At 57.9% G+C, this 24,936-nt stretch overlaps 3 protein-coding genes across 4 annotated transcripts in view; 2 read left to right on the top strand and 1 right to left on the bottom strand.

Annotated features, from left to right (window-relative positions):
- MAP3K3 (mitogen-activated protein kinase kinase kinase 3) overlaps nt 1-2,944 on the top strand; it is a 36,139-nt gene extending 33,195 nt beyond the window's left edge. Inside the window, exon 18 of the mRNA XM_056511965.1 lies at nt 948-2,944. Within this exon, the coding sequence (XP_056367940.1) occupies nt 948-1,176 (229 nt within the window). The 3' untranslated portion in view covers nt 1,177-2,944. The remainder of the gene's footprint in view (nt 1-947) is intronic.
- Nucleotides 2,945-7,402: 4,458 nt separating this feature from the next.
- On the bottom strand, nt 7,403-17,102 carry LIMD2 (LIM domain containing 2). Of its 2 annotated transcripts, none has more exons than XM_056511983.1 (5): nt 16,807-17,102; nt 10,220-10,368; nt 9,078-9,122; nt 8,597-8,736; nt 7,403-7,973 (listed from the first exon to the last, which is right to left on the bottom strand). In XM_056511983.1, exons 2-5 carry the CDS (start codon nt 10,259-10,261, stop codon nt 7,814-7,816), a joined length of 387 nt encoding a protein of 128 aa, XP_056367958.1. In that variant the 5' UTR covers nt 10,262-10,368; nt 16,807-17,102; the 3' UTR covers nt 7,403-7,813. The 2 variants fall into 2 exon arrangements, with proteins under 2 accessions (XP_056367958.1, XP_056367957.1); XM_056511982.1 differs by lacking the exon at nt 16,807-17,102 and adding an exon at nt 14,522-14,615.
- A 1,347-nt stretch (nt 17,103-18,449) lies between these two features.
- LOC130264037 (E3 ubiquitin-protein ligase RNF113A-like) lies at nt 18,450-24,345 on the top strand. The gene is made up of 10 exons (XM_056511979.1): nt 18,450-18,572; nt 18,912-18,991; nt 19,866-19,970; nt 20,914-21,021; nt 21,282-21,391; nt 21,575-21,681; nt 22,150-22,239; nt 22,816-22,909; nt 23,695-23,801; nt 24,213-24,345. The coding sequence occupies exons 1-10, from the start codon at nt 18,473-18,475 to the stop codon at nt 24,287-24,289; spliced, it is 978 nt and encodes a 325-aa protein (XP_056367954.1). The 5' UTR covers nt 18,450-18,472; the 3' UTR covers nt 24,290-24,345.
- Nucleotides 24,346-24,936: the final 591 nt, after the last annotated feature.

Genomic DNA, 24,936 nt, shown 5'->3' with positions numbered 1-24,936 from the left:
CCAGCCAAGCTGTGCCCCTGGTTCTCTGAGTGCCTTTGAGCCACAGCAGAGGCAGCAGCCCCCAAAGGACCAGCGAGGTCAAGCAGTGCCTCCAGGGGTGTCCCACAGGCTCCTCCTGTCCCCTGTGAACACAAACATTCCCTGGGAGGAGGATCTGAGCCCAGGGGAGCAGGACATGGCACCTTGCAGGCAGCAGGGCAGCAGCTCTTGGCAGCTCTGGCTCTGGGCTGGGGCTTGCTGGGCACAGACTGCCCCAGGAGCTGTTCCAGGCTGGCCCTGGTGCTGGGCAGCTCTGAGCATTGCTGAGGGGTGCTCACAGGCTGCCCCTGGGCACTGGGCATTGCTGAGGGGTGCTCACAGGCTGGCCCTGGGCATTGGGCATTGCTGAGGGATTCTGACAGGCTGGCAATTGGTGCTGGGCAGCTCTGAGCATTGCTGAGGGGTGCTCACAGGCTGCCCCTGGGCACTGGGCAGCTCTGAGCATTGCTGAGGGGTGCTCACAGGCTGGCAGTTGGTGCTGGGCATTGCTGAGGGGATTCTCACAGGCTGGCCCTGCTGCTGGGCAGCCCTGGGCACTGGGTATCACTGAGGGATGCTCACAGGCTGCCCCTGGGCACTGGGCAGCTCTGAGCATTGCTGAGGGGTGCTCACAGGCTGCCCCTGGGCATTGGGCATTGCTGAGGGATTCTGACAGGCTGGCCCTGGGCACTGGGCAGCTCTGAGCATTGCTGAGGGGTGCTCACAGGCTGGCAGTTGGTGCTGGGCATTGCTGAGGGGATTCTCACAGGCTGGCAGTTGGTGCTGGGCATTGCTGAGGGGATTCTCACAGGCTGGCCCTGCTGCTGGGCAGCCCTGGGCACTGGGTATCACTGAGGGATGCTCACAGGCTGGCAGTTGGTCCAGGGCATCACTGAGGGATTCTGAAGGGTTTCCTGTCTGCCCTGCAGGAGCCTGGGCTGCACTGTGGTGGAGATGCTGACAGAGAAGCCCCCCTGGGCCGAGTACGAGGCCATGGCCGCGATCTTCAAAATCGCCACGCAGCCCACGAACCCGCAGCTGCCCTCGCACATCTCGGAGCACGGCCGGGACTTCCTGAGGCAGATCTTTGTGGAAGCCAGGCACAGACCCTCTGCTGAGGAGCTGCTCACACACCACTTTGCACAGCTCCAGTACTGAGTTACCTCCCGTGCTGGCAGCTCTGCCGGGCTGGCCGTGCCCTGCCTCGTCTGCTTGCAGCTCAGCCCAGCTCAGCCAGGCTGGGCCTGGGGGTCTGCCAAGGGCCTGGGCTCTGCTCTCGTGCCTCGTTCCTGTTTGCTGGGCTGGTGTTCCTGCTGCTGCCCAAGCACAGCTGCCTGTTTGCCTCCCCAGGCTGCCTGGGTGTGTTCTCTGCAGGAGTGGGAGCCTGACAAGAGTCTGCACTGCCTGAGCACAGGAGCCTCTGAACCCGACTGGGAGCTGGCAGAGCAGGAGTGAGCAGCAGCCTCCAGAGCAGCTCTGCCTGGGGCAGCCCCTGCTGTTCCCTCCTGGGGCTCCAGAGGCGCCTCCAGTCCCTGGATCCAGCAGAAAGCCATGGAGCATGCTCTCACCATAGATGGGTATTCTTCTTCTTGAGTATTCAGCATCTGAAGGTGTTCAGAAAATACTGATTCAAAAGTATGTGAATAGTATTATTTTATAAAGGATTTTCCAGCCAGATGTCAGGATAATCAGACAGGTCACACAGAATGCAGTCACCCCAGGGCCTGAGAGAAGGGCTCTCCCAATGCTGGGGGAAATCCAGAGCTGATGTCCAAGGTTTGATCTGTCCCAGCCTCAGGACAGTGTTGGTTTGTGTCATACCAAACAAATCTGTGCTCTTGCTTCCTCTGGGGCTGCTGGGTCCAAACAAAACCCCCTGGAAGGGAATTCAGTGGAATTCAGCTTCCTCCTGCATCTGTCTCTTGGGCTGGTAACATTTTACCATCCTTTTAACCAAAGATAATCCATCTGGTGCCCAGGAATTCACTCAGAGTTTGAGCACATGGCCCAGTGGAAAAGTGAGGATTTCTTGGGGAGAATTACCTGGACACTCATTCTTGCTGTGCAGAGGAAGCTGGAATGGAGCTCAGCCTTTTGCTGTGAGTTGTTGATTTCAGAGTTCCATAAAAATGTTATGGCCCAACTTAAATAAGCTTTATAGGAGTCAAATCAAACAGGGAACCTGAGAAAACATTTTAAATGCTAGCAAATATCTAAAATTACCTGGAGATTCCCCATGCAGGAACCAGCAAAGCATATCCAAGTGGTTGTGCACTTGGAAGATAGTACAGGTTGGAGAACTGAGGTCCTGAAATCTTCTGTGATGATTTGGGAACTAATAATCTGTATTTCATTCATGAAAGGCCAGCAGTTTTTAAGTGCTGGGGATTTGTGGAGTGATTATGTTATCTCTGAGAAATGAAACTAAGAAAAGCAAATGTTAATTAGCTAAAATATTGCTTTATAGGGCAACATTGAAAGTGTTCTGCTCTTAAATTGGAAACCATATTAAGGTTCCACACACCTCCACTCTTCTCCCCCATAAAAAATTGAAAATTGCTTCATAATGCAGTAAAATTAAGTTTCTAAGTGAATACTTACAGCAGGATAAGGCAAGTTTCAATGAAACCAAGCTCCTTTAATACATGAAAAATACTGTGTTGAATTGCAAGAGGAAAAAAAAGAACCCTAAAAGCCCCAACCAACCAGAAGTCCTGAAAAGCTTTAACAATATGAAATGGTTTTTCTGTGCCAAACCCAGAGCAAAGTGTGGCCCATAGGAGCTGGTGGTGTTTCTTTTCCAGGCTCCCTGCCCTGCTCCAAGGATGCACTGTCCCACCTGTGGGCACTTAGGGGATCCCTTTTATGAAAGCCCTTGTTCCATAATTTATTTAATTGTAGTGGGAGCACTTCACTGATCTTTTCCCAAGCAGGAGCTCAGCTCCAGGTTGTGCAGGGCTGCTCAGAGAGAGGAGCTTGTCCAGCCTGTGCTGGGAGCCATCCCTGCACCTGCATGGCAGAGCGAGGGCCAGCACTGCTGGGCCAGCTCTGCACACCTGGCAGCCCCACTGTACCAAAGATTGGAGTTACCCTGCAGTGCCCAGCAGCTGCAGGCCCAGGAGCACGCTGCCATCTGCAGGGGTTCCCTCTGTCCCTGCCTCGTCCTCGCCAAGTCCAGACCTCCTGCCACAGCTGGGAGAGACCAGCGTGGGGAAACTGCACAGCTTCTGCAGGGGGCCTCAGTCCTCAGGAGCTCTTGTGGCTTCTACCTCACCCACGTCACAGGAGGAGCTTCCAGAGCAGAGCAGGAGCCCCCAGGGCTCCTGGGGTGTCCCTGTGCTGGATGTGCCTCCTGTGTGCAGAACCTTCTCTGCAGATCCCTCTGTGCAGAGCCCCCTGTGCTGGATCTGTCCTCTCTGTGCAGAATCCTCTGTACAGAAACCTCTGCACAGAATCCTCTGTGCTGGATCTGTTCTCTCTGTGCAGAAACCTCTGCACAGAATCCTCTGTGCTGGATCTGTTCTCTCTGTGCAGAAACCTGTGTGCAGAACCCTCTGTGCAGAACCCTCTGTGCTGGATCTGTCTTCTCTGTGCAGAATCCTCTGTGCTGGATCTGTCCTCTCTGTACAGAATCCTCTGTACAGATCCCTCTGTGCAGAGCCCCCTATGCTGGATCTGTCCCCTCTGTGCAGAACCCTCTGTACAGAACCCTCTGTGCTGGATCTGTTCTCTCTGTGCAGAACCCTCTGTGCTGGATCTGTCCCCTCTGTGCAGAACCCTCTGTACAGAATCCTCTGTGCTGGATCTGTTCTCTCTGTGCAGAACCCTCTGTACAGAACCCTCTGTGCTGGATCTGTCCCCTCTGCACAGAACCCTCTGTGCTGGATCTGTCTTCTCTGTGCAGAATCCTCTGTGCAGAACCCTCTGTGCAGAGCCCCCTGTGCTGGATCTGTCCCCTCTGTGCAGAACTCTCTGTACAGAACCCTCTGTGCTGGATCTGTTCTCTCTGTGCAGAACCCTCTGTGCAGAACCTCCTGTGCAAAACCTTCTGTGCAGAAAACTCTCTGTACAGATCCCTCTGTACTGGATCTGTCCCCCCTGTGCAGAACCCCCTTTTGCAGAACCCCCTTTCCAGAGCCCTCTGTGCTCCCAGGCTGTGCTGGGACCACGAGCCCTTGGACAGTGACAGAACACGGGGCCAGCTCGTGCTGGCACCTGGGGCACAGGAACAAGCCAAAGCATTACCTGTATGTTTGGAGATGCACTTTTCTGAATGTAGTTTATATCGCTCTTTTTTAGCTCTTTTTACATCATGTAAACGGTGATGCCTCATATTTTTTTTTTAATTTATATCGTAAAAGATCATATTTGGTGATTTTTATATATATCGACTGTTATGGGGTGGGGGGAGGTAGGGAAATAAATTTGACGCCTTTATGAATTTAAAAAAGAAAAAAAGCAGCTGGTTTTGCAGAGAATTTGCTGAAGGTTTATAATTAGTAGAGCTGAGCCAAAATGCCTCTTTGTTTCCTCACAGCCCTCTTGATTCTGGAGAAGGAGGATCTCAATCCTCTGCTGCCATGAATAACCTGGGGCTGACATGGATGCCACGGGCTTTTAACAGCCCTGGCAGCAAAAGAGTTTCAAGTGGACAGAAATGTAATTATACCTCAGAATTGGATTCTGTCTGGCCTCTTAATCCTGGCAGACTAGGAAAAAAATGGGAATAAACTCATTTAGGGGAGAGTGGAGGAGGAGTGCCAGGCTGACAAAAAGCTCTTGTGTCAATTCCAGATGTCATGTTGGATTTCCTGCTGTTCCTCCCGGGGAGGGATGGATGGGGGGAATGTTGAGTATTGGGGTCCCTGCTGGAAGTGCTGCAGAAATGGAGAATATTCTCTTTGACAAAGAATTCCTTGGCAGAGTCCCAGTGTCCTGAAATGGTTAAAACTAATCAGAAAAATGCCCAAGAGTCCCATTGGAGAAGAGCTTGGGGGAATTTGGGTGTCCCTGAGGTGGTTAGGAAACAAAGTCGTGACATTTTGGTCTTGGTGTGACGATTCTGTGCATTCCAGGTTATTTGCTTGTTCTCCAGAAAAACCCATCTTTGCCCATTCTAGTGGCAGTTAGATTGCATCAATTTGGATGGGTTTTTTGGGGTGGTTTTTTTTTTTTTTCCTAATTTGGAATAATATTCCAGAGGACTTGAATCTGCTCTGAGGAGTTTCCATTGGCACCTGTTACCAACACTGACTGACCAGAGGGAGAAGGTGGGTGTGCCAGGAGCAGTTCAGAAGGGAAGGAAGGGGTTTTGTTATCACCATAAACGATGCAGAGCAGGGAGGAGAGGCTTTAACCTGGATTGTGCAGAAGACCTTGACCCAGTAGTCTCTATTTACCGACCGGGGGCTTGCAGTGCAAAGCCAGGCCAATGTATCATTTTATTTACAATAAAATTATCATTTATATGAAAGCCTGTTTTGGTGACTGTCCTTTTAAAAAGCAAAAATTTGGAGAAGGAAAGCCTCTGCTTTTCAGACCAGTGGAAGATACCATGGGCTGCCTTCCAGATCCTGCATTGACTGTAACAGTGATTTGGGGCAGAGAATGGGTCACCACATCTCCAAATACTTTCAGGATTTTTTTTTTTTCAGCTTGCTGTTTTAGGAGCAAACAGAAATAGTGCTGCCGTAAAATTCATCTGTTCTCCTTACTGAAAGGTTGATTTTTTCCTGTTCGTGCAGCTTCTCTCCTCAGTGTCATTGTCACTTAGTCAGTGTTTGGTGCCACTGTCCCTCCACCCCAGCCAGCCTCCAGTCCCCTTTTCCAGGATGGAGCTGCTGCCAGTGAAGCACTGGAATACTTGTCAGTGTGAAATGTGAGCAGGTGAGGAGGGGCTTGGCCAGCTGATGGGACAGGAGCCCTGCACTGCACCAGGCGTTGTGACTCTGGCTGTGCCAGCACACACGAGAACCATCCAGTGCACTTGTGCCAGAACAAAATGTCTCTGGAACCAGAACAAACCACGTCCTGTCCCTGACACCCCTTGGTGTCAGAGCCCCAGCTCCTGCCTTGGCCAGAGCAGGACCTGGGAGCTCTCCTTTCCTTCCCTTGGAGGAGCTGCTGCCCAAAGCTGATCCCTTCTCACTCTGCTTCCAGTTCACATCTCAGCCTTGTCTGGTGTTTCTTCCTGGACTCCCTTCCTGTCACCCCCCTCTAAAGAAAGCAGCAGCTCCACAGTAATTCTGCTTTCAATAGAGTTATTCCCAACTGGAACCTTCCCCACAGGCAGAACATGCTGAGCTGCAGGGACCCACAGGGAGCTGGGAGAGGAAAACACTGAGCCTTGAGGGGAGAAATGATCAGCCTAAAACACTGGTTAAAGCACAAAGAAATGCAGCAAAGACCCTCAATTGTCTCTGTATTTCTGGTGATTTGTGTTACGTGTGTTGTATGGCCCAGGGGAAGGGGACTTAAGGCACATTTCCTCTCTAAATCCACTTCTGAAGCAAATAAAATATAAAAATCTCTACAGGGGTGGCTGTACTACACTGCTGTGGCTGTTTCTTTTGGGGTAGCAAAGTGTGAACCAGGAAGTGTCTGGATTTAGCCCTGCTCAGGTGTGGGTGCATTGCTTTGTACCCAGGAAACGCTGGCACAGCCCTCCCTGCCTGGGCTCTGCAGCTCACCCAGGCTGCACATCTGCCTGCTGTGCTTGGATGTGGATCTGCATGGAGTCACTCTGAACTCTCCAGCCTTAAAATCCTGGCACTTTCATGCTTCCCTACCCACCTAAAACCATGTGGATTGTTCAAAGGCTGCTGGTCCTGCAGCTGGGGGCTGGGGAAGCGAGGCCAGGAGGGGCAGGAAGCAGAACCGAGGGCTCTGCTTTCATTTTCGGAGCCTTCTGAAGGAGGAAGGGGCCGGGAAGGGGCCCCAAGCCTGCAGCAACACAGCCCTGGGCAGGAGGGGCTTTTTTGGGGTGTAAATCTGCCACCAGCGTGGTGGGGACAGGCACAGCTCTTGGTGAGGCTGAACCCCCAGGAGCCTGGACAGGGTCTGTGTGCACAGGGCCTGTGCTGGCTGTGTGTCCCCAGGCCAAGGTCAGAGGTCACTGAGACCGTGAGACACCCCCACTGTGACATCCCCACTGTGACACCCCCCCGTGACACCCCCACAGTGCCATCCTCCCCATGCCATCCCCAGTCACATCCCCACTGTGACACCTCCATGGGGACATCCCCCCTGTGACACCCCCACTGTGACGTCCCCCCCTGTGCCACCCCCATGGGGACATCCCCACTGTGCCCCAGTCCCCCTGTGCCCCCCCTGTGCCCCCCCGAGCCGCAGCCCCTCCCAGCCCCACACAGCACAGCACAGGGAGGGCTGGCAAACCTTGTATTACAAAAATAAAGGAGCGCGGGTGCAGCTGCGCAGAACGTACCAGAAGGCAAATATAAAAAAGAGACACTGTCAAACAGGGCAACATCCTGCAGCTGAGCCATCCCAGCTGAACTGAGCTGATGCAAAGCAAGGACCCTCCTCCTGCAGAGCCCAGCAAAGCCGGGCTCGGGCTGGATCAGCCTGGGTGAGGCTTTTCTCTTCCAGGGTGACGGGGGCAGCGGCTCCTGCTCTGGTCTCACTGGCAGAGGGGCCTGCAGGGAGGGTTGGGGCTGGGGCTGCTCCCTGGGCACCTCTGCCCTGTGCCTGGGCTGCCCCAAAGAGGGGCTCCCCTGCCCTCTCTGCTTCCCATCAGCTCAGCTGGGCCCGGCTCACCCGAGCGGGGCTGCCCCTCTCAGGCCGACTTGGTGCCGCTCTCCACCTCCTTGTGCGCCCACAGCTCCTTGTGCTGCCGCCGCCCGAAGCCCTCGTCGTAGTTGCCTTTGCTCTTGAAGAGCTGCTGGAAGTGCGGCTTGCAGTAGAACTCGCCGTGGAGCGCGGCGTAGCTGCCCAGGCTGGGAGAGAGGGCAGGGTCAGCGCGGGGCGTGGGGAGAGGGACTGGGGAGAGAGGGGGGATCGGACTGGGGAGAGAGGGGATTGGATTGGGGAGAGGGGGGGGATTGGACTGGGGAGAGAGGGGGGATCGGACTGGGGAGAGAGGGGGGATTGGACTGGGGAGAGAGGGGGGATTGGACTGGGGAGAGAGGGGGGATCGGACTGGGGAGAGGGGGGGGGATCGGACTGGGGAGAGGGGGGGGATCGGACTGGGGAGAGAGGGGGGATCGGACTGGGGAGAGAGGGGGGATTGGACTGGGGAGAGAGGGGGGAAGGTGCAGGGGGGACCCTGAGGGCAGCAGAGGAGGGTTGGGGGGCTGTGAGTGGAGATGGGGGTCCCGAGGGAGCTCAGCCTGGGGAGGAGGAGGCTCTGGCTCAGCTCTGTGCTCTCCCGGGGCTGTTCTCAATCTCTCCTTCCAGACCAGAAGGGATTTGGCTGAGGCTTGGCCCCAGGTGTGCAGACAAACCTTCCTTTGCTGTGATGGGCTGGGGTCCTGCTGGCCAAGTGAGGGGGGGCACTGTTTGGGAGGGCGTCAGCAGAGCTGCAGGGACACCTGTCCCACCAAGGGACAGCCCAGCTCACCTGAGCTTGGCGTGGCAGTGCTTGCAGCAGAAGCAGGAGTTGTGGAAGACGAACTTATCGGCCACCAGCCGCTCCATGGGGTACACGGTTTTCTGGCAGGCAGTGCAGATCTCCTTCACCTGCGCCTTCAGGCTGAAGGACTGGCCAGGGCACAGCACAGGGAGGCAGAGGATGAGCAGGGAGTGTGGGACACCTGGGCCCCTCCACTGCCCTCATCCACCGGGCACTGGGAGCAGCCCCACCTCCCTCACCCTGCCTGGGCCTGGTGCTGGGCTGGAGCTTGGCCCTTCCACCCTCGCCAGGCACCAGCAGGATAAGGCTGGCTCAGGAGCCCAGAGCAGCTGTGGTGCCCTGCATCCCTGGGCCAGGCTGGGCAGAGGGAGGTGTCCCTGCCGTGGCAGGGCTGGGATGGGTGGACTTTAGGGTCCCTTCCAACCCAGGCCATTCTGGGATCATTCTGTGGCAGAACAAACAAAGGTACCTTGGAGCGCTGCACTGTGCTGCCTCCTGAGCTGCTCTTGGCCTCCTGGAGAGGGAAGGAGAAAGCAGAATGAGAGCTGGGACAAGCCCTGACAGGACCTCCCTGTGACCTGCACCTGTAAACCATCACCTGTGGCTCATGCACCACACACAGCAGCTCTGCCCCCGTCCCTTGGGGCAGGAAAATGAGCTGGAGGTGCCCAGGGCTCAGGCCAGGGGGCAGTGCCCCTTCCCCTGGGCACAGTGTACCCCAGGGTGCCCCAGTGGGCCCCAGTGTGCTCCAGGGTCCCCACTGTGTCCCCCCTCCCAGAGCGACCCAGGAGCACTCACACCCCAGCCAAGTGGCCAGTGGGGCTGGCTCATCCCCTCACTCCCTGTTCCCAAGGGAGGGGCAGTGTGGCCCCAGGATGTCACCCAGGGTGTCCCTGCTGTCCCTGTCCTTGCCCTGGCTGCAGTTTTGGCTCTGCCCAGGCTGATCCCAGCCCGTTCCTTGTCCTTCCCCATGGGTTCTGCTCTGTGCTTCTTGTCCAAGAGAGGCACAGGAAACCCTCCTCAGACGTTCCCCAGCTGCTCTCACTGCCTGAGGTCAGGGATGTGATTTTCCTCTGCCAAAGTCAGCAGAGGGACATGGGCAGCAGGAGGCTCTGTGTAAAACCAGTTGCATCCCTTGGCACGGGGAGCTCAGCCTCAGGTGCTGTCCTGGGCCAGGGCTGAGTGTGCATTTCAGGCTCAGCTGAGGAAGGCTCTGCCCCCTGAGGAAGGCTCTGCTCTCCAAGGAACTCTCTGCTCTCCGGGCTGGGACACATCCGTTCCCAAGGCTGCAGCTCCTGGCCCGGCTCCCTCCCGTTCCCGATCTGATACATCTTCCCTCGGGAAGGGCTGTATCCTGTCCCAGCAGGAGATGTTCTTGGAGCTTTATGTTTTCCATCTGCAGTCACTGCAGCCCTGAGCAGCTCGCAGGCTCAGTCTCAGCCGTGCTCACGGACAGCCAGGGAAATACAAACAAACCGAGGCTGGGCGTGTCTCTAACACACCTGCTGCTGCCACAGCCCTGCCCAGTCCTGCTGTGCCCCTCATCACCCAAATGCCAGCCCAGGAGCAGCTCCTGAGAGCACAAAACCGCCACAGTCAGGGAACACTCACATGAGCTGGGGATGGGCTGGCTGCTCCCGTGGCCTGGAACATGGCTCCTGCCCTCCTGCCCTCCTGCCCTTCTCTGCTCTTCAACCTGAGCCCGGTGTCTGCAGCTCGATGCTCTCTGTGGAGCGGCAAAGGCAGAGCTCTTGCAGCACCTGGGAAGGAAATGTCATCAGCCAGGGGCTGGTTTCACCACCAACCCCAGGGCTGTGCAGCAGCAGCTGTGTGCTCAGAGCAGGGCTCAGACCAGCCTGGCTGCCCTGGGGACATGGGCTGGACACGACTGGGAGCACTGGGGCCTGGGGGCTCTGAACACTGCACGGTTCTGGGCTGGCTTTGCTCCAGAGCAGGCAACAGGGTGGCACAGGGTCTCACTGAAGGACTGGTGCTGCTGCAGGAAGGGATGTGATTTTGGTCTAATTCTAGCCCAGAAAAGTCTGGCTGATCACAGCTCAGCAGAGCAAGGCATGGGATTTGAGCCTGTGTCACCCTTGGGCTGAGCCTGGGACCAGCACAAGAAAAAACCACCAGCATTGCAAATCACCCCTTCTGGTAAGCAACAGCTAGAAAGGCACTGACAGCTGCTCCAGGGGTTTTCCCCACCACACTTCACCTTCAAACAGCCCTGAGAGATGGGCCCTCGTTTAAATACACAGGACAGAGCTGTGGGGAGGGGAAGGGGTGCAAACCAGACCTCCCCCTGCTGGGGCTGCTTCCCAGCCCTACTGAACCCCTTGGCCCCACACTGCCACCCCAAAAACCTTCCTGCTGCCCAAGGACCGGGCCAGACAGCCAGGGTGGAGGGTTGGGGCAGGGGCAGCTCCTAAAGCCCATCCCACAGGGACATTTGCAAACGTGTCCTGAGTTTTAGGGACCCCCAGCAGCTGACACCAGGCTCGTGTCCCACCCAGCAGAGCCCCCAGAATTCAGGGCTGCTCCAGGGTTTCAGGTGCTGGGCAGAGTGGGTGCCTCTCACAGCCCTGGGGCTGCTCAGCCCAGGCTGAAAATGTTCCCCAGCCCCAGCTGAGCCCGAGCTCTGCTCTCGAAATCATTTCCCGTCTCTCTGCGGTTTGCTTGTTATTTCCTGCTCTCCGAGCCTGCTGCAGCCGAGCCCAGCATCTGCTGGGGCCAGGGCAAAACAGCAAAAGCCCCTTCCCTGGGACAGGACAGGACATTCCCTCTGTCTGCAGGGTCTGTCTGTCCTGCAGCCAGCACAGACTGGCTGGGAGCAGAGGGAGCAGGAGGGACCCAGAGATCCCAGTGTCCCCGCTCCAGGGATCCCAGTGTTCCCGCTCCAGGGATCCCAGTGTTCCCGCTCCAGGGATCCCAGTGTCCCCGCTCCAGGGATCCCAGTGTCCCTGCTCCAGACATTCCAGTGTCCCTGCTCCAGAGATCCCAGTGTCCCCGCTCCAGGGATCCCAGTGTCCCTGCTCCAGAGATCCCAGTGTCCCCGCTCCAGGGATCCCAGTGTTCCCGCTCCAGGGATCCCAGTGTCCCCGCTCCAGGGATCCCAGTGTCCCTGCTCCAGACATTCCAGTGTCCCTGCTCCAGAGATCCCAGTGTCCCTGCTCCAGACATTCCAGTGTCCCTGCTCCAGAGATCCCAGTGTCCCCGCTCCAGGGATCCCAGTGTCCCCGCTCCAGGGATCCCAGTGTCCCCGCTCCAGGGATCCCAGTGTCCCCGCTCCAGACATTCCAGTGTCCCCGCTCCAGGGATCCCAGTGTCCCCGCTCCAGGGATCCCAGTGTCCCCGCTCCAGAGATCCCAGTGTCCCCGCTCCAGGGATCCCAGTGTCCCCGCTCCAGGGATCCCAGTGTCCCCGCTCCAGAGATCCCAGTGTCCCCGCTCCAGACATCCCAGTGTCCCCGCTCCAGGGATCCCCCTGTCCCTACCCCACACTCCCCTGTCACAGATGCACAATCCTCTCCCTTCTCACCCTCACCCCAGCCTCTGTTACAAATATTTGTCCCCCCCAGTTTCCCTCCCCTTCCCCACCACCTTCTCCCCCTCACTTCTCCAGACTCTCCACCAGCCCCTCTCGCCCTTCCCAGCAGCTGCTCTGGGATGGACCTTGGGATGATCTTTGATGTCCCCCAAACCTCTCAGAGGTCTCTGATAAGCACACAATCACTTCCACCTACTGTTTGTTTCCTGCCCAAACCCCTTTCCCTCCAGTTCCAGCCCCTTCTCCACCCTGGCTGATGTTTTCCAGCAGCCCCCTCCCCATCCCTCCCCTCTCACCAGGGAGCTCCAGGCACAGCAGCAGTGCTGAGCTCCTTCCTGCCGAGGGCAGGAGGCAAATCTCAAAGGGGAAGGGTGTGCTGGGCGATAAGGGAACCAGAGCAGCTGCAGGAGGGGTTTTGGGAGGCTCCTGGTGCTGACAGTGTCCTGCCCAGCAGCAGGGCTGGGGCTGCAGCCCCCACGGGGGGACATGGTGACACGGGCAGTGCCTGAGGACACTGCCACACTGACCTGCAACCCCTCAGGGGAGAGGGGACAGCTGGGGGCCCCTCAAGGCAATCCCCCATCTCACCCTGCCCCTGAGGGACCACGTTTCCCACAGCCAGGATGGGTGCAGGGAGCCTTTCCCCATTTCCCTCTGCACAGGGGCCACCAGGGCTGTCCAGGGGTGATCCAGCTGATCCAGGGCTCATCCAGCCTGCTCCAGTCCTGATCCAGCTGATCCAGGGCTCATCCAGCCTGCTCCAGTCCTGATCCAGCCCATCCCCATGACCCCAGCCCGTCCCAGTGGCCCCCAGCCCGTCCCAGTGGCCCCCAGCCCGTCCCAGCCCCGTGGCTCCAGGGAAGGAGCAGACTGCAGGGGCAGAGGCCCCTCTCTGCCATCTGGTTCCCATCACAACTGGAGGGTTTGTTTGCTGCAGGGATCACTGCTCCTCTGCAGGAGCCTTCCCTCAGCCTGGGATCCTCCTCTGCACCCCAGAGCACCCCCAGAGCCCAGGGAGACACCCCAGGGCTGCCAGGCCTGCCCAGGAGGGGAATCTGGGCTGGGCTGAGCTGTGGGGTGATGTCCCTGTGCAGGACCACGGGACCCCACCCAGCACAGCCCTGCCCCTCCTGCTGGGAGATGGCCAGTGGTGGGGAGCAGCAGCTGCAGAGCCTGTCCTGAGCCTGGCATCCCCTGGGCTCCATTCCTGCAGGCCTGGGCTCTCACAGCTGGAACACAGCTGGAACACAGCTGGAACAGAGCGTGGGGCAAACCCAGCAGGGAACAGAGCAGAGCCGGGCTCAGCAGGGCCAGGGAGGGAGCCCAGGGACCACAGCTCCTGCTCCAGGCCTGGAGCCCTTAATCCAGCTTAGCTCTTGGCTCTTTGTGCCTTTGGGCCAAGCATGGAGCGCTCGGGTGCTGGGAGCCAGGGCAGAGAATCCACATTTCTGGGGACAGCCCCCCAAGACTCCTGGGGAGAGGGCCAGGCCCTGCCCCCCTTCCCCTGATCCCCTTTCCCATCCACGTGCTGCTCCTGAAGGGCTGCAGCAGGCAGGGAATCTGCCCTGAAATGCTGAGGGATGCTGACCAGGAGCAGCTGTGGGAGGACAGGGCTGCCTTTGCCAGGGCAGAATGGAGCCCCTGCCCCTCTCCCACCTTCACCTGCTCCCTGGGAGGAGCACAGCTCTGGAAGCACCAGGGGTGAGGCTGCTGCTGGCCCTGCCCCAGGGCAGCAGGATGCTGCTGGGAGTCTCCTGCTGCCCAGAACCAGAGCTGGGCTCTGCTCCTTGTCCCACCTGCACCTGCCTCTCGCTGGGATTCACAGAGGGCACCCACACCAGGGCAAGCAGATTGCTTTTGACCTGTTCTCACACCTGTGGCTCTCTGTTGCCAGTGGTGGCCCATGCAAACAGGTGAGCTGCTCTGGCACCTCCAGCCTCAGACCTCAGACCTCCAGCACCCCTGAAAACCCTGATGTGGCCTTACAGCCCTCCTTGCAGAATAATCCAAGTGTCTTCCTTCCATTTTTCTCTCTTTTCCCCGTCCTCTTTCCTGTCTCCACCTAAAACAATCCTTTCCTTGGGGCCCTGTCACGAGGCCCTGTTGTTTCAGAAGTCATTTATCACATCCAAGGAAGACACTGAGCCAGGGTGACATGATCTGTGCTAAAACCACCCAGCTTTTTATTTTGTTTCCCAACAGCATGTCTGTGATTACTCTTCCAGAACCTGTTCTAGGAACCAGCCTCTCCTTGCACTCCAATTAATGGAGCTGTAATTGCCTGTAATTTCCTCCTTCCTCTAACACCAGCTCTCAGTGTTCCCTTGGCTGGTTTCCTCTGGTGGAACATCTCCAGTTACTCACCAGACCCTGCACTGGCATTTCCCATGCTGGAGTCCCTGGAGGGTGTGAAAGGACCTGGGGACAGGGGGGAGTGGTGGCCTTGGCAGTGCTGGGGTGGGTGGGCACTGTGACCTCAGAGAGCTTCTCCAGCCCGAAGGATTCTCTGATTCCACAGGGTGAGCCCATCTCCTGAGCCCCAAGAGACCCCACAAACAGCTTTTGCTGTTTCACATCCTGCAGGTGCAGCAGGAGCATGAGTGAGTCCAGTTCCAGGCATTCCCAACCCCTTTCCACAGTCCCTGCCCTCACACAAGCCCTGCAAAAGCTGCTCTGGGCTGTCCAAATGCAGATTGTACAAGAAGAAAACATGACCAAAATCATATTGGTAGTTAAATCTCTTCAAATATTCTTTTTGAGCTGCCCTGGCTATTTTCAGCCCTAACCCCTGTCCTCCCTTTTAGGATGCAAGGTGCCACAGAGCCCAGCACAGGATCTGGTGCTCTGGAATCCACAGGGTTGAATGAGTGGGCAGGGAAAAGAACCCCTGGGGGGGCACAGCAGAGGATGCTGAGGATGCTGGAGGCCCAAGCTGGACATATGGAGAGGGTTATGGCACACCACAGGAGTGAGATATGTCTAAAGTGTGCTTAACATTGATATTGCAATAATCCTTTCGTCCAGATTTAATGTTTTCCATCCCAGGGCTTTTGCTAAGAGTGAGGTAAGTGCAGCAACCCCCCAGATGGGAGATAAAAATGACTTAACTGGGAGGGGAAAGCAGACATGTCTTGGGGGGACATGGCAGAACCTGCAAGAGCTGAGGGTGGGAGAAAAGGAAAAGGAAACCCCATCACCCTCCAGGGGCAGCTGAGGACTCCCAGGAGTTGCCACTGAAGGAAACCAGAAGAGAAATTCCCTTCCCTAGTGAGAAGTCTCATGGGATTTCTGCTGACCAAAAAAGGTCAGGGACCTGGTTTGAGCTGTGCAAGAATGAAGATGCCCCAGTCACTTGGCCAAGCCCAAGAGGTTGGTTCTGACAGCTCCTCACCTTGCAACTGGGAATTTGCCTCTTGCAGGGCTCCCATTTAAAAAGAACATTAACCCTGGGGCCGTTTCAGACTAAGCTTGGTCGATTGCCCTGCAATTATTTTGTAATCTACATTAATAGTGCTGCAGATGTGCCACTCCTGGCCCTAAACACACAACAGCCCAGCTGAGGCACCAGATGTCTTCCCTGTGAGAGCCTCACACCACGTCTTTGGTGGACAAAGCCCAATTTTCTAGGCTGGATTACCAGGGTGTTTTTCAAAACTGATACCCACACCATGAAGAAAATCAGCAGAAAATGGATCATAAATATGATCAACAAGGTATCTTAGCTTGTTTGAAGTGATCCAAGGGGATTAGACAGATCAGGCTGGCTCAGAACACAGTAGTTACAGCACCAGACTGGGACTCGGGAGACCTGGGCTTGATTCCTAAATCTGCTGCTAATTTTGGGTGGCAGGGGATAAATAATTCCATTTTTTCAGTTCCCTTCTCTCCCCCTCCCCTGGATGAAAACAGAGCTGCTCTCCTTTGTGGAGCCCTGGGAGATCCCTGGCTGTTAAGGGTTGTGTCAGAGCCCAGGGCGTTTGTGTTGTTATTAAAAATCGCAGTCATGCAACAGCCTCCCCAGGGAAGTGATGAAAGACCTGTCGCTGGTAAGGTTTAAAGCAGGAGGAGACTCGGCACCGGGAATCGGAGGCATTAACCGAGGGGGACGAGGGATCCGGGATCTAACAGGTTTTTCTTCCATCTCTGCTCTTTCCGATCAGCTTAATAAAATGGATCTGTCCAGCCGCCCCCCGCATGTGCCGCAGCACACACAAAGAGGGAATCGCAGCCCGAACGGGGAGCGGGAGCCCCAAACGCCCCCAAACACCCCCCGAGCAGACCCAGCCAGCGCGGGCCCGCTCGCCCCACGGCTACCAGCCCCCGGCACAGAACCGGCTGCGGGGCTCCCTGCAGCCCCCCAAACCTGGCACCCCCCGGCGATGAGCCCCGGTCTGCGGGGCGGCTCCTGCCCAGCGCTGCCCTTCCCGGGGCTCCCCCCGAGCGTTCCTCACTGCTCTCCATCCCTTCTCCTCCATCCCTTCTCTCGCTCCCGCATCTCCCGCAGCCCAGCGCGGTCGGGGACCCATCCCCGCCGGGCTCCGCTCTCCCGTCCGTCCGTCCGTCCGTCCATCCATCCACCCACCCACCCATCCATCCCCCGCTCCCCGCACTCGGGTCCGCTTTGTCTCGCAGCCGCGAGCGGAGCTCACCGCGAGCCGAGCCGAGGGTCCGCAGGCGGGGCGGGGCCGTGCCCGGGGCTGTGCCCGGAGCCGGGGCTCTGTGCTGTTGTGTGCCCGGTTCCGTGCCCGGTTCCGGGGCTCTGTGCCGTTCCGTGCCCGGTTCCGGAGCTCGGTGCCCGGTTCCGTTCCCGGTCCAGGTGCTCGGTGCCCGGTTCCGCCGCAGAGGCCGCGGCCGCACAGCGGAGCCGCTTCCTGCGCTCGCCCCGCGGCTCCGGCGCTTTTATCGCGGGGCCGCAGCCGCGATTGGCTCTGGCTGCCGAGCCGGCTCCAGCCGCTCTCTCCTTTGTGTGCAGCCAACCTCTCACCCCAAACCTTCCCCGCTCCCCCGCTCCCGGCTCAGCCTCCCCGCCCGGCAGCGGCCCCGCCGCTTTCTGGCACGGGTGCAATTACCCCGGTAATTATCTCCTCCAGCCCCTCTCCCATCATTGGCTTCGCCCCAAGCTTTGGCCACGGCCTTGGGCTCTCTCCGCTCACCCACTCCGGAAGGGATCCTGGAGCATCCCAAAGGATCCATCTCTCCAGTAGAGAGATTTTCCCACACTGGCGCCTCAACTCACTGTTTGCACAGGAAGGATGGTATCAGGCAGCAGCAGGGAAGGATTCCAGTGCCTCCACTCCCCACCCTGCAGAAGGGCTGGAAATGCAGGGTGTATTCCACGGGAGCCGAGGAGCCGAGCGCGGGTCGGGGCTGCGCTGATCTGCCCGAGCAGGGACCCATGGGCCCAGCAAAAACACTGCCTGGGCTATAAAGGCAGCTTCCCCCGCTGTTCGGGGGGCTGGGATTTCCCCAAGAACAGAGCAAAACATAAAAAATAAATATGAATATTAATAGTTAAAACATGAAGGTGGTTTCACAGCAGCCAAGGAAGCTGGAGTGCCATGGATGGGGAGAGGCAGCAGTAACCTGTAGCTCTGAGGACTTTACCTTAAGCTCCCAAAGCCCTCCATGGGCCATAAATGGAGGAAATATACGATGGAGTGATGTCAGTATCTTTGAAAATGATGATGCAGGAACAAATATTCTTGTTTGGCTCCTGAACACAGTGTGGTGCCACTGGAAAGAGCCAAATGCTGTCTAGGGGTGGCCTAAAACCTGAGCCCAGCTGCAGAGCCAGGTGCTCTGTGTGCGTTTGCCTGTAATTCCCTGTACAAAAAGCACAGCTGAGGAATTCACGGGAGTGTTTACTGGACAAGGCAGGGATGCGATTTACCGCTGTCACCCTGCGATGCCCAAAGAGCACCTGCGCTGAACAGGCTCGCTGCCACCGAGTGCAAATAGAGCAGGAATTGCACTCTAGGTGTGAGCCAGGGCGGGACAGCCACACAGAGAGCAGACGGCAGAGCTGGGCTCCAGCACGGCCGGAGGCGGGAGCGTCCAGAACCGAGGAGCGGGGATCGAGGATCGGGAATCAGGACCGGGACCGGGACCGGGACAGCCCCGGGAACCCCCGGCTCCGCCCGGGGCGCTGTGCCAGCTGTGCCCGCAGGGGGCGCTGTGCCCGCTCTGCCCGCTGTGCCCGCAGGGGGCGCTGAGCTCGCAGGGGGCGCTGAGCCCGCCGGGCCCGCAGGGGGCGCTGTGCCCGCTCCCGCGGCTCCGGGGCCGCTCCGCCCAGCGCCGCAGCATCGTTGGCCCGTGATGGCGGAGGAGAGCAGCGTCTGCAGCTTCGTGTTCAAGAAGAGGGTCCGAGCCGCGGGCAGCGGCCGGCGGAAACGGCCCGGCAGCGACCAGGAGCAGGGTGAGGGCCGGGGGCACCCGGGCGGCGCGGGGAGCCGAGCTGGGGCGCAGCGGGGCCGGGGAGCGGCTGGTGGCGGCCCCAGCGCTGCCCGGCCCGTGCGTGCGGCGGAGGGCGCGGAGGAGCCCTGCAGCTCTGTCACAGGGGATTTAAGTTGGGAATTAGCGGAAGGTTCTTCCCCTGGAGGGTGGTCGGACACTGGACAGGCTCCCGGGAATGGCCGCGGCCCCAAAGCTGCCCGAGCTGCAGGAGCCTCAGGACCGCTCCCGGGGCGGGATGCTCGGGTCCCCCGGGGCTGCCCCCGGCCGGGGCCGTGCCCCTCAGGCCGCGCTTTCCCCGCAGAGAGCAGCGGGGAGGAGGAGGGCAGCACCGTGGTGCGGAAGGAGCGGCGGCGGGACGCCCCCAACCCCATGATCCAGAAGGTAAGGGAGCTCCGAGCGAGCCCGGGGCTGCGGTGCCAGCCCGGCTCAGCGGGACAGCGCTGCAGCCTGTGCCCCCCAGCCGGGACAGCGCTGCAGCCTGTGCCCCCCTGCAGCCTGTGCCCCCCAGCCGGGACAGCGCTGCATCCCGTGCCCCCCTGCAGCCTGTGCCCCCCAGCCTGGATTGAGCTGCAGCCTGTGCCCCCCAGCCTGGATTGAGCTGCAGCCCGTGCCCCCAGCTGGGACAGTGCTGCAGCCCGTGCCCCCCAGTCTGGATTGAGCTGCAGCCCGTGCCCCCAGCCGGGATTGAGCTGCAGCCCGTGCCCCCCAGCCGGGATTGAGCTGCAGCCTGTGCCCCCCAGCTGGGACAGTGCTGCAGCCCGTGCCCCCCAGTCTGGATTGAGCTGCAGCCTGTGCCCCCCAGCTGGGACAGCGCTGCAGCCCGTGCCCCCCAGCCGGGATTGAGCTGCAGCCAGTGCCCCCAGCTGGGACAGCGCTGCAGCCCGTGCCCCCCAGCCGGGATTGAGCTGCAGCCCGTGCCCCCCAGCCGGGACAGTGCTGCAGCCCGTGCCCCCCAGCTGGGACAGTGCTGCAGCCCGTGCCCCCAGCCGGGACAGTGCTGCAGCCTGTGCCCCCCAGCTGGGACAGTGCTGCAGCCTGTGCCCCCCAGCTGGGACAGTGCTGCAGCCCGTGCCCCCCTGCAGCCTGTGCCCCCCAGCCGGGATTGAGCTGCAGCCCGTGCCCCCCAGCTGGGACAGTGCTGCAGCCCGTGCCCCCCTGCAGCCTGTGCCCCCCAGCCGGGATTGAGCTGCAGCCCGTGCCCCCCAGCCGGGACAGTGCTGCAGCCCGTGCCCCCAGCCCTGCTGTCCCGCCCCAGACCAGGCGCTGTGCCAGGGAGAGGCCGGAGTACGCGCCCAGCAGCAGCGAGGATGAGGATCCTGCCAGGGAGATCGGCGTCACCTACAAATCCACCAGGTCGGCGGTAAGGACGGGCAGCAGGGCTCAGGTGTCAGCTCAGGGGGGCTGGGGATCCCACTCCTCACAGACAGAATCTGCCACTCTAAACACGGGATGTGATGTTCTTCCTTATTAATGCACCTCCCTGTCCCTCCCAATAGCCAAGCACCTTGTGCTGGGTTTATTCTGATAGACTCTCTCTCCACGAGAGGCCATCAAACATTGGCCTTTCCCTCTTAAAGTGTGAGTTAAAACTCCAGCATGCCACTGGTCTTGCCCAACACTGCACAGATTTTTCAGGAGAGGGAGCAGTTGGATCAGGTTTGCTCAAGTGTTGTGTTTTCAGTGTTAAACCATCTTTGGCTGCTCCCAGGGAGCAGGGAGGCAGTGTTTGCTTTTCCCAGCCTTCTGGAGAGAATGGGGAGGGATGGGAGGAGGTGGCAGCTTTGGGACTTCACAAGCTTTTGGCACCTAAGTTGGATTTGTATTTAATTGAGGCTGGTTGCAATTAATCTCTGGTTTCTGTGCAGCTGTTCTCCAAGATGTGATAAAAGCTAGGAATAGGTATCTGTTCAGTCCATTAAACTCTAAACCAGATCACTGTGTTGAAATTGAATTTTGGCCACCCCCAGCTGGGTCAGAAGCTCAGTGACATCCTGTGTGTGGGCAGCAATGATTGAAGTGTTGGACATGGGTGAACTGAGTGGGGCTTCCAGCTGAGCTGGGGCTGAGTGTGAAGGAGTAAATAAGTGTTCCCTGACTGCAGGCTAAAATTTGGGAGCAATGGGGAATTAACACTCTTGCCTCTGCACACACTAGGCTGGAGTCTGGTGAGTTGTCCCTAGCAAATGCCAAGAGATAAAACAAGTGTGCCCAGTTCCTGTTCTGTGACACCCTTCAGGCAGCCAAGGAACTGTCTTGCCCAGGTGTTCCCCCCACTCTTGCCACAAGTTTCCCTTGCTTTTCAGAAACCTGTTGGCCCAGAAGACATGGGAGCCACAGCAGTGTATGAACTGGACACGGAGAAGGAGAAGGATGCCCAGGCCATCTTTGAGCGCAGCCAGAAAATCCAGGAGGTGAGTGAGCCTTGTTCCCTAGGAACTCATGCTCTGCAGCAGGAGAGCCTGTGCTTTACTCATCCCCTTCTGCACACCAAGAGGAGTTGGAGTCTTTGAGAAGCTGGGAGTGTAACCCTTGCAAATAGGGGAGTTTTGTGGTTTATTGGCATCTTGGTGTTAAGGAGGGCAGGGTAGGAAGGAAGACTGGTGTTAGAGTGGTGACAATCCATGTCATGAAGCTCTCCTTGATCCTAAATCATCTCTTCTTGCTTTCCTAGGAGTTGAGAGGGAAGGAAGATGATAAAATTTACCGTGGCATTAACAACTACCAGAAGTATGTGAAGCCCAAGGACACATCGATGGGAAATGCCTCTTCAGGCATGGTCAGGTGGGTTGGGCTGAGCCTCGGGGGGCTGCGAGCCCAGAGGAGCTCAGGTACCATCCGCAGGGCAATGTTGGGGGCTGGAACTCTGCTGTCACTGCCAGGTTCTGCCTGAGCAGTTGGTGTCTGGTTCTGGCCAGTGGCTCCTGGGCCACTCTGCAGCCAGGCTTAGCTCTCTGCCCCCTTCAGGAAAGGTCCCATCCGTGCTCCGGAGCACCTGCGGGCCACCGTGCGCTGGGACTACCAGCCCGACATCTGCAAGGACTACAAAGAGACCGGCTTCTGCGGCTTCGGGGGTGAGTGCCTGCTGGCTGCAGCTCAGCCAGCTGGGCAAAGGGATCCATCCCAGCTGTGACCCCGTTCTGGGGTTTTGGGCTGTCACACGCCCTTCTGTGCAGAGCTGTTTATGGAAGGTTGTCATTCCTGCTGGCCCAGGGCCTCTCATTAGTGGTAACAGGAGTCCTGGGATGTTCCAGTGACCCACATTCTTACAGCTATTGTGTCCACTGAGACCATGTGAGGGAAGGGTTTTCCTGCTCCTGATCCCACTTCCCATAACTGCTGGAACTGTCCCTGTGGCACGGAGAGGATGATCCTCACAGCCTGCCAGCACTGAGGGATGCTGTACCTGCTCCAGGAGCTCACTGCTGTCCTGGAGAAGGAGCAATCACATTTCTCCTGCTGGGCAAAGCTCGGGCTGCCCTGGAATGAGGTGTCCTAGTAACACTGCCCTGTCTTATTTCCTCTTTTTCTGTGCTGCTCAGACAGCTGCAAGTTCCTGCACGACCGCTCGGACTACAAGCACGGCTGGCAGATCGAGCGGGAGCTGGACGAAGGTCGCTACGGCGTCAACGGTACGGTGTGGGCAGAGCTGGGCAGCTCCTGCTGCAGGAAAAGCTCAGGGCCAGGAGCACTGGCACTGCTGAGCAGAGCTGCTCCTGTCAGCCAACCCCTGGCTCTGTGAAGGGAGAGAGAGCACTGCTGTGTGGAGCTGGGAGATGGGGCTGTCTGTCCCCCAGGAGGTGGGATGGCATTTGTCACTCTGTCCTTAGCTGTGGCCCAAGGCTCATGAATGCTGCTGTGCAAATGGAGATTGTTCTCTGCTCAGTTGGAGCCAGAGCTTGGTAGCAGCTGGTTTGGAAGAAAGTTTGAAAAACAGGAGGGGGCTGGAGGATGTTTCTCTTTATAGCAGTGAGTGGGTAAAGTAGAAAAGAATTTTCTCCTGCGATGAGCAACAGGCGTGCTGGCTTATTAGCCCTAATTATAGCACAGTGCCACGTGTGTTACTGACTCCCAGATGCCAGAGCTCCATTGTTTCCAGCAAAGATTGAATCCCACCTGCTGTGCTCTCCCCTTATTTATTATTTCACGCCCCACACTTGGGCTGGGCTGTCCTCTCACTCCATTCTGGTTCACTTTATCTTCCGCAGATGATGAAAACTACGAGGTGAGCAGTGATGAGGAGGACATGCCTTTCAAATGCTTCATCTGCAGAGGCTCCTTCAAGAACCCCGTGGTCACCAAGTAAGTGGCATGAGGAGCCACACTGTGCTGCTGATCCCACTCACAAGTCATTCATTCGCTACTGAGGCAAAGACAAACCCAGCCCATAGGCTGTGGGTGGGACCTGCTTCTTGTCTGCCCTGGATTTTGGGTGGGTGGGGGAATCCTGTGTGAGCCAGGGAGTCTCATAGCTGCATCTGAAGCATCCTGTGGAAGGGATCTCAAGCACTTAATCAAGCACTTTTTAGATTTCCACAGATGCTGCCTCATTACCTCATCTTTCCCCCGTAATCTTGAGCTTTTGTTTTCATGCCATCATTCCTCCTGGACACTGAATGGCAGCTGCAGTGCCTGAGCACAGAAATATGAGCATGGGGAAGGCAGGAGGCTGAGAACAGCCCTTTCTCACTCTGAACACTGTCCTGCTGGTACCTGTGTCTGGAAGAGCTCACTGGTGGCTCTGCTGTCGCTGCACATCAGTGAAGCAATGCTTGAAACACCTTCCATGGGGACAGGGATGCAGAGGAAGCTGTGCCTGCAGCTCACCTTTGAACCCCCTTGGGTACCATGCAGAGTTGTCAGGCTGTGGAAGGGGCTGCCCAGGGAGCTGCAGAGTCCCCAGCCCTGGAGGTGTCCAAGGAGCAGTGGGACGTGGCTCTCAGTGCTCTGCTTTGGGTGCAAGGGTGGTGCTTGCTCAAAGGCTGGACTCGATGGTGGAGGTCATTCCCAGCCCTATGTCCCTGAGAGCAGCAGCCAGTGGCTGCTGGCTCTGGGGCACAGTGGAGGTGTCACCTGTCTCTGTGCAGGTGTCGGCACTATTTCTGTGAGAGCTGTGCCCTGCAGCACTACCGCAAATCCCAGCGCTGCTACGTCTGCGACAAGCAAACCAACGGCGTCTTCAACCCTGCCAAAGGTAACGGGCACCTGGGCACAAAAGCACCAGCACCTTCTGCTGCTGGGCCTGAGCTGCACCTGACAGCTCTTGGCTGCCAGCAGAGCTCAGTGTCAGGAAATATTAAATCATGGATGCAACAGGAGCATCTGTGCTTGCCTGGGGGAACCTGGGGAGGGACTGGAGAGGGAAGGGGTTGTGCCACAGGAGCAGAGGCAGCAGCTTGAGTGGTCAGTAATGCACTGAGGGAACACCTCCAACAGCTCCTGCCTGGACTCAGCAAACAGGGCTGGCTCCAAGCTGAGCCTCTGCAGGCAGGGGATTTTTGGTAGCTGCCCTGGTGCTGGGTGCTCACAGGACCTGGCCCCTTTGGCTCTGGGGTGGGGCAGCCCCTGCACCCGGAGCCTCAACATGCCTGTTGCTGTTTTTCAGAGCTCATGGCAAAATTGGAAAAACACAAAGGGGAGGAAGAGGAGCAACAGTCAGAACAGGAAGAGGAGCCACAGTAGCAGAACACATTTTGTACATAAGTGAATAAAGTTTTTGTAGCATAAAAAAAAGCTCACAGCTGTAGCTGGGGTTGTGTGTCCAAGCAGCCGCCACTGAACCGTGCCCACCTGTGCTGGACTCGGTCTGTGCTGCCCTGGGGGACACCAGGCAGGACAGGTAAGACTCAAGGGCTGAGTGAGCCATCTGCTACCCCAGAACCCCTGAGTGCAGCTGGGGAAGGAGGGTGAAGGTTCAGTTACTTCCTGATTGCTGCTTCTGACCATGGTGCTGCTGTTTCACTCCTGACTGTGCACAGATCCTGCTGCTGTGTAAGCATGCAACAAAGTTAATTTAAACCCTGATCTTTGAGCATGGAGCAAGCTGCAGGCATGGGAAATAGGAGCTTGCATTAAGTTCATCCTTCACCCCCAAAAATGCTAATTCATGGGAGAGAAGGCTGGAACACTGCAGTTACTGGGAAATTATTTCCTCCTGCCTTGGTTCCTAGAACTCAGTGGGCTACACACCTCTTCAATCAGCCCTGCTTTTAAGACTTCATAACCAGCCAGGAAATTAATATCTTCTTGCTAAGAGCAAGATTAAATCGGGAGCCAAACCTGACCCTAGGGGGGAAGTAGAACTGAGAAACTAAGGAGGTAAAAGCAAG

Source organism: Oenanthe melanoleuca, chromosome 27 (genome assembly GCF_029582105.1).
Source record: "Oenanthe melanoleuca isolate GR-GAL-2019-014 chromosome 27, OMel1.0, whole genome shotgun sequence".
Taxonomy (NCBI): domain Eukaryota; kingdom Metazoa; phylum Chordata; class Aves; order Passeriformes; family Muscicapidae; genus Oenanthe; species Oenanthe melanoleuca.
The sequence above is the reverse complement of the archived record's forward strand: the minus strand, read 5'-3'. Positions and strand labels throughout refer to the sequence as shown.